The sequence below is a fragment of the Sceloporus undulatus genome, chromosome 2 (genome assembly GCF_019175285.1).
Source record: "Sceloporus undulatus isolate JIND9_A2432 ecotype Alabama chromosome 2, SceUnd_v1.1, whole genome shotgun sequence".
Classification (NCBI taxonomy): domain Eukaryota; kingdom Metazoa; phylum Chordata; class Lepidosauria; order Squamata; family Phrynosomatidae; genus Sceloporus; species Sceloporus undulatus.
In genome coordinates this window covers 3,306,132-3,313,961 of record NC_056523.1, presented here as the reverse complement: position 1 = coordinate 3,313,961, position 7,830 = coordinate 3,306,132, and the positions used below count along the sequence as shown (strand labels likewise).

At 40.9% G+C, this 7,830-nt stretch overlaps 1 protein-coding gene across 2 annotated transcripts in view; it reads left to right on the top strand.

The window, feature by feature from the left end:
• The window catches only part of LOC121923009 (zinc finger protein 202-like), a 27,491-nt gene extending 20,392 nt beyond the window's left edge, over positions 1 to 7,099 (top strand). Inside the window, exons 7-8 of one of the 2 annotated variants that reach the window (XM_042453077.1) lie at positions 4,075 to 4,122; positions 6,307 to 7,099. In XM_042453077.1, the coding sequence (XP_042309011.1) occupies positions 4,075 to 4,122; positions 6,307 to 6,575 (317 nt within the window). In that variant the 3' untranslated portion in view covers positions 6,576 to 7,099. The remainder of the gene's footprint in view (positions 1 to 4,074; positions 4,123 to 6,306) is intronic. The other variant, XM_042453078.1, reaches the window with a different exon arrangement.
• The last annotated feature ends 731 nt before the right edge of the window (positions 7,100 to 7,830 follow it).

The window sequence follows — 7,830 nt, the reverse complement described above, 5'->3', positions numbered from 1 at the left end:
CTTCCTCAAGGGAAGGATTCTCCTCCTCCCACCCCCCACATCCAAGTGTGGGCCTTCAACATCAAATACTCCTTAGTTTTGTGGGGTTTTTGGGCTATGTGGCCATGTTTTAGAAGAGTTTCTTCTTGATGTTTCGCCAACATCTGTGGCTGGCACCTTCAGAGAATGCTTGCCTGGGAAAAGTGGGTGGATGTATGTATGTATGTATGTACACTCTCTCTCTCTCTCTCTCTCTCTCTCTCTCTCTCTCTCTCTCTGTGTGAGTCTGGTAATGCAGAAGTGATTTGCATGTATGTTGTTCTGTGCTGATGGCAGGCCTCAGGCTGGGAGGCTAATGCAAAACAGGATTAGTGTCTGCTAATTGCTGATCATTATCTGCTGGGAAAGCCCCTGACTGAGTGGTTTCCTATTGGCATTTTGGCTACCAGTCCTGAGCAATAGCAAAATAAATGGGAAATGCAAATGGGAAACCATTCTTTGGCCCCTTACAGACAGGCCAAAGTAAAGCTGCTTCGGGTCACTTTGAGGTATGCTGTTTAAATGATGCATGCATTCTAAGAGCCCAGAAGCTGAGCCAAAGCCACTGGAGCATGGCTTTGGAGCGGCTTCCGGACTCTTATGCTGTTTAAATGATGCATGCATCTTATCTCAAAGTGACTCGAAGCACCTTTATTTTGGCCTGTCTGTATGGGGCCAGAGTCAAGGACTTTCCCAGCAGATAATGATCAGCAATTAGCAGACACTAATCCCCTTTTGCATTAGCCTCCCAGCCTGAGGCCTCGCTTCAGCACAGAACAATACACATGCAAATCACTCCTGCATTCCCAGACTCACACAGTGTGTGTGTGTGTGTGTGTGTATACATCCACTTTTTCGAGGCAAGCATTCTCTGAAGATGCCAACCACAGATGCTGGCAAAACGTCAGGAAGAAACTCTTCTAGAACATGGCCACATAGTCTGAAAAACCCACAAAAACTATGTATGCCGGCCATGAAAGCCTTTGACTTTGCATCAAATACTTCATTTCATGCAGATTTTATGACGGTCATAAGGCCCCATAGCTTTTTATTGAGAGACCAAATCTAATAGCTGTTTCTCATAGAATCATAGAGTTGGAAGAGACCACAAGGGCCATCCAGTCCAACCCCCTGCCATGCAGGAAATCCAGATCAAAGCATCCCCGACAGATGGCCATCCAGCCTCTGCTTAAAGACTTCCAAAGAAGGACACTCCACTACACTCTGAGGGAGTGTGTGGGTGTGGGTGTGGGTGTGGGTGTATAGTGTTACAATTCACCTCAATTTGTCATGGGAATCAACAGATCCCACTTGTGGTTGCCAGAGTTTATGCTCAATGAAAGTTGTCTCTGCTATTTCCATTTTTTCTGGAGCAGATCATGTGTGGCCTAGCACACTTGTTTAAAAAAAACATGTAAGAGCAAAATAAAGTTCTGCCAGGGCATTAACAAATGGTTGAAGGTAGTGGCTATTTCAGGAGACACTAGCTTAAATGTGATTCGATGGAATCAAGAGCACAACTGGTTCAGTTCCAGTGCAAGGGCAGATTCAACTAAAGAACTGGCACATAGATGCCCATTCCAAACAAAATCTGACATTTCCACCTCTTACTGGGGGCAAATTGTTTGGAGGAAAGTCTCTTGGCTGAGACTAAAGATAAGATGAAGGCCTTACCATCTTTTATTTAAAAAGGATTTAAAAGGTTGATTCCATCTCGTTGCTCTGAATAGGCAGGAAAAACAGACTTGAAGGCGTTGCCAGCAGAGGGAGCAGCCACCACCATCCTTTAGTCAGTATTATAGCTGAGGATAGAAAACAAACTCAGAGAGCATTAAATGCAAATATAAGTATTATAAATAGAAACTACCATAAACTCAAACTAAAAGTAACTTACTAACAGCCACCCTTGCAGAGCCAAGGAAAACAGTCATCTCAGTTCTAGGTGGAGAGAATTTTCCCTACATTGCTGAAAATAAACATTTCACAGGTAAGAACCAATGTGCCTTTTTTCAGCAATGGAGGTGGAAACATCCTATAACATGGGACTTATGAAAGCTCCCTGACCAATGGGTGGGTGAACTGAGGCATATCACTTATATGAAAACCACAAGATATGTGTCTTCCAAAGGAAACCTCTTTTGATTCAAGGCAACTCAACAGTGGTGGCATGTAAATGTGGAGGATGAAGGCCATGTCATGTCCTACATTTATCTAAGATGGATGTGATTGTTGCTAAGGCAGAGGAAGTAGCTGCCATGTAAATCTCCCAGCAGATATCTCCCAATCTTCTTGTAGCATGTTAAAATGCATCCAAGACATGCCACAATTTTACCAACTCTTTTGATTGTGACAAAAAGGTGTTGAAATCATTTCTTGAACCAAGTTATTAGAAATGTTGCTTTTGCCATCAGTGACCTGGATTGGGTCAGTCCTTTGGTTCAAATGCACCTTTAATGTTAACTTGTGAATTTGAATCAGAATTGAGCTGTTAGTATTTGTGGGTAATAACAAACACTATTGGTTGTAGCTCAAGCAAGATTTTGTTGATCCTACCTTTTTTCCCCCTTTTATTGGGAGTCACAAAATGCTCACCATCCCCCTAATCTGGCATTATTTGGAACTCCAGCAGGGCCCAGATCAGACAATCCTTCTTGATTGGTGGCAACAACCACCATTCAAAGGGGTTTGAACTTATTTTGCTACATCCCAGAGCAGGTGATTTATCTGTGCCATCTATTTTGGATACAGCTAGAGGGACCACTGAAGGCTCCTGGCATGACATTGTGTCCATGCCAAACTATTAACTGAAGCAGATCAGGCATTGTAGGTGCACCAGTAACACTAGGTCCGATAACTGGGAACAACCTAGCTGCTTGAGGGTGTTCTTCATGGATCTTACCCTTTGCTTGGTCAGGTAGAATCTCCTCAGCAACGTGTCAACAACCACTCCAAGGTTCTGAAATGGGACTAGGTTGTTCTTCCTTCCCATGAGTTACCAGAAAACCATGTCTGGATAGGAAGAAAAGCACAGCTCGACATCTATTACATCCTATGGAAGAGAATCAGATCTGATCAGGACATTGTGAAGTTAGAGAGCAAAGACTAAAGAAAACATAGTTGTTTTTGTAGGTAGTTGCCAAGGCAGGAGAGGACAGATCATGAATATAAGAAGAACAGATTAAATATTAGAAGAAATATTAAAAGCTTTAAGACAAAGTAAAGGAAGGAGGAGAAAAGGAAAAACACAGCCTACTTGGTTCATATTAAGGTCTGATAACAATTGTCTAACCGTAAAATTTCATTACATACAGTTGACAAACATGTATTCTGTTTCTGTACTGGATATTACAACTATTCCTTGTCTTTTACTACACTAATCATTCAATGAATTTTGATACGTTATTACTATCCCTGAAGTGGATTTTCTACATTATTCATCAGCAGCATGGTCTGCATCAACATAACATTCTAGTTCATTTGATCCTTTACCATTAATTGTAATTGTAATACTCTTTTGATATCATACCAGTCTTTCTGAGTTGGATTTTCTACCTTTCTGCTGAAAATGTTGACTACATTATTAATATTGGATCTTATTAGTTTTGCAATACTGTATACAGTAAGCTGCCAGTAATACTCCTAGATAAATCAGCCTGTTCAAACAGTGGGCTTTCAGTACATTTCTGAAAATCTACTGTCATTGATGTTTTCACATGTTTGGTATCTAGCATTCCAAAATCTTGCAATAGTTGTTTTTTATTTTATTATTTTAATAAAGTAGGAAATTATTAGTAGTACCTTTTTCTATTTTGATTTAGATTTCCTGCATGGCATGAGGTTGGACTGGATGGCCCTTGTGGTCTCTTCCAACTCTATGATTCTATGATTCTAATTCCATTCCCAAGTAATATGTTACATGTTCTAGGCATTTCAGTTCAAAAGTATTTCTTAATTGTCTTTCAAATTCTTCTTTGTTCATTTGATTCATATATTAAGATAATGTCATCTACATAAAATAAACAGTACATAACACCGTGTTCACATTGTTTTACATAGATTCATGTACTGGGACTTTATTGTTTGAAGTTTCTACCTCCAACAAAGGTAAAACTTTTTTTTCTTTTAAATTGGGGCTGCATTGGCAGGTTTTACCTTAACAAATGACATATACAATACACCATACAAACAAAAATAATGAACAAATACTACAAACATCAATCACATCATCATTTAGCCCACACATCTCTAACATGCCAGTCACAGTTGGCTCTTTAAGGCAGGGTTGGGGAACCGGTGTTTCTTCAGATGATTACTACCCCACAAAGCACATCTTTCCGCAGTCACACATCTGGAGGCAGTGTTGTGTAAGGAGGTGCCTTGTACCTTGTTGCACAATGAACTTAAATCAACATATATTTAATATGGTTCCTGCCAACTGGTGTGAGATGCAATCCATCCCTTGCCAGAAGTCCCCTTTCATGGAACCTCAGCCCATGATCCAAGAATTGTTCTTGACGGCACCATCTGCGGAGCGAGTTATTCACACCTGCTATTTTCCTCTCCCTTCCTGGACCATGCTCTGTCTGTGTGTCTGTAGCAAAAGGAAGAAGAAGAAGGAAATGGTAGGGCCACTGCCTGGAGAAGATGGAGAAATGCTAACAGGGGACAAAGAAAATGCAGAGTTACTTAACACCTTCTTTGTCTCACTCTTCCCACAAAAGGAAAAGGGTGCTCATACTGAGGGAAATGGACACAACAGGGGAAATGCAGCACAGAATAAAGAGGTAGTACAGGAATATCTGGTTAATCTAAATAAATCTAAGTCTCCGGGACCAGATGAACTACATCCAAGGGTATTAAAAGAACTGGCAAATGTAATATCGAGGTCGGTGGCAATAATCTTTGAAGTCCCAGCAGACTGGAGGAGGGCAACGTTCCCATCTTCACAAAGGGAAAAAAAGAGGAACCCAACAATTATCGTCCAGTTAGTCTGACATCTATACCAGGAAAGCTTCTAGAGCAGATCCTTAAACAGAGAGTCTGTGAACATCTAGAAATCAATTCCATAATCACAGAAAGTCAACATGGGTTTCAGAGAAATAAGTCATGGCAGACACATCTCTCTCTCTTTCTCTCTCTCTCTTTTCTTTTTTTTCTCTTTTTTTTTTTCCTTCTTTTTTTGCTAATATTAAGGGAATGACATGGATATAATATATCTTGATTTCAGTAAGGCCTTTGACAAGGCTCCCCATGACATTCTTGCAAACAAGCTAGTGAAATGTGGGCTAGACAAGAAGGACAAGGATCTAACACACATTTGGTGGCTTTCACCTTTCCAATTATCTTTTCCTCATCATCAGGCTGCACAAATTGAAAAGTATCAATGAACACTGGACAGACAGGTGCAAGGATATATCCACTGGCACTATATCATCCAAGTTGGTAGACCTTCCAGGAGGGTAGACCTTCCAGGAGATATTGGAGGGGTGAACCACTGCAAAACCAAAACAAAACCAAAACACAACTATTTTTGTCCAAAAATGCTCTATGGGGTATGAGAGGCATTTACACAATATTTTTAACTCCCTTGGGGCATTTGATGTCAAGGAGAGATCCTTTTGGCAACAGGAACTGAGCAGAAAGATGACATAAATGTCCCCCATGTCCTCTAGAGGGCAGACAAATAGGAGCAAAAAAATTGACCTGGGTCACACTTTTACTACACTTGTTTTATTGCATCCCAGATTAGATTGGAGATTAAATTTTCTACAGTATCTTAGGGCCTCAACAGACCGGTGATAAACACTGTCATTGGGGAGGAGTGGGGGCTTGGTGACCGCATGCCAGGTGCCTCGACTCTTTCTTGATCACGTCCCTTCTTTGTCAAAGTGTTTACATGCAGTGCTTCAAGGAATCCCTAAAGAGCCGCCGACCTGGCAGCAAGTGTGGCCTTTTGCCATTTTGAAAAGGAGCTTTATTTTGCCATCTTTGTTCGGTGCGGCAAAGTGCTGGATCAGGGCTGCAGCATGCGTTTGCCTTATGTTCAATCAGTTGATCGTAATAAATAAATAATGTGTTTAATGTGTTTGCCTTGGCAGAGGCGCTCTTTCGGGGGGGTGGGTTCTGCTTCGCCCCTTAGTTCTTAATAAAAGATGTATGTAGACTAAGTTTTGCATATTGATTTCATTTCATTTATTCACTGATTTACTAATCATTCATTAATGGCATTATTTGCTGTGTAATTTTTTTAAAAATAGTGTTTTATTCTTCCATATGATCACCTTGCAGAAAAGGTAGCATCATTGAAAATAAAAGCAGAAAAGAGGATAAACAAGAAACTGAAGAAGATGGAACAAAATAAGAAGGCAGCTACCCGGTATCGGCAGAAGAAAACGGCAGAGCAAGAGGTCTTATCAGGAAAGTGTAGAGAACTAGAAAAGAAAAATGAGGCCCTGAGAGAGAAAGCAGATAAGTTGAGCAAAGAAATCCAGTATTTAAAAGATGTAATTGTAGCGGTCTGCAAAGTCAAGAGTAAAAAAGTTAAAATTGCAGAATAGGGTAGTCAAGAGTAGATGTTGCATGCATGTATATAAAAGCTTGGTGCAGACTGCTGTGTATTTTTGCTAAATAAATTATTTTCATGTGTGTGTGTGTGTGTGTGTGTGTGTGTGTGTGTGTGGCTTCAAAGGGAGAGGAGGGCAGGCCAGCTCTCTCAGGCCTAGCCAGAACAAGAAGGCCTTACCTCCACTCACCATCATCCAGCCTCAGGGGGACAGAAGAGCAGGCCAGCCACAGTATGAGGAAGGGTCCTCCCTCCAATCCATCTGCTGTGGTCCAGGCCTCAAAGGGACAGAAGACCTGCTGGATGTATTCCCCTTCCCCCATTGCCATTCCCTTCTCCTTTTGTGACTTGTCTTCTTAGATTGTGAGCCTGCAGGCAGGGAAATGTCCAATTAACAATTTGTAAGCTGGAGAACGGGGTATAAATACTCAAGATCAATCAATAAATATAAATTCTTATAAGAAAGAGGGTCTGTTCTAATTCAATCTGATTAGATCAGCCCTATTCCTTTTTGCTGAACCTTATTTTGTGCTGTGTAATGTTTTGAGTTGTAATTGCTACTGAATGGAAATGTTGTGTACTAATGTTACTGTAAAGCACTTTGTAGTCATACCATGGAAGTGGCATATACTGTACTCAGCTAAAAGTTGACCTCATTTAGAAGTTGAGGCAGGTTTTGGGGCCAGAATTATGGATTTTGATATTTTAGGGGCAAGTACCAGAGGATGTCAAAGACAAAGCAAAACGCTGTCAAAGAACTTACAAAGGCTGGCTGAATGAGGAGGGAATTACGGTAAATCGTGGCTGTGCAATTTGTGAGTGATGCAAGAAGGCAGAGGTAGAGTTAAAAAAAATACACAGATATCCAAAAGAATGAAAAGGCAAAGCAGATGTTAGCAGTGATTATAGCCTTTATCTTTATAACTGTCTGATTTTAACCCGGAAAAACTGACAAACATACACAGATTTCTTATTCAAATCATTCAAAGCTTGGAGCTCCTTTGAGAGGAAGGGTCAAAGAGCTGCCACTGCCACCACCATTTTCCTGTCCAAGCATTCAAAAAGGCCAGAAGTGGAGAGAGCGAAGGTTAAGCTCTCACCTTTCACCACTCTACTCAGTTAAGGCATTGACCTGTGGGTAAGTCAACCTGTTTTGGGGGGGGGGGTCAGTTTTTTAACTAAAATTTATAGACTTATACATGAGTATATGCAATAAATCTAAGGGGAGGCACATTACTGTTTTAGTTCAT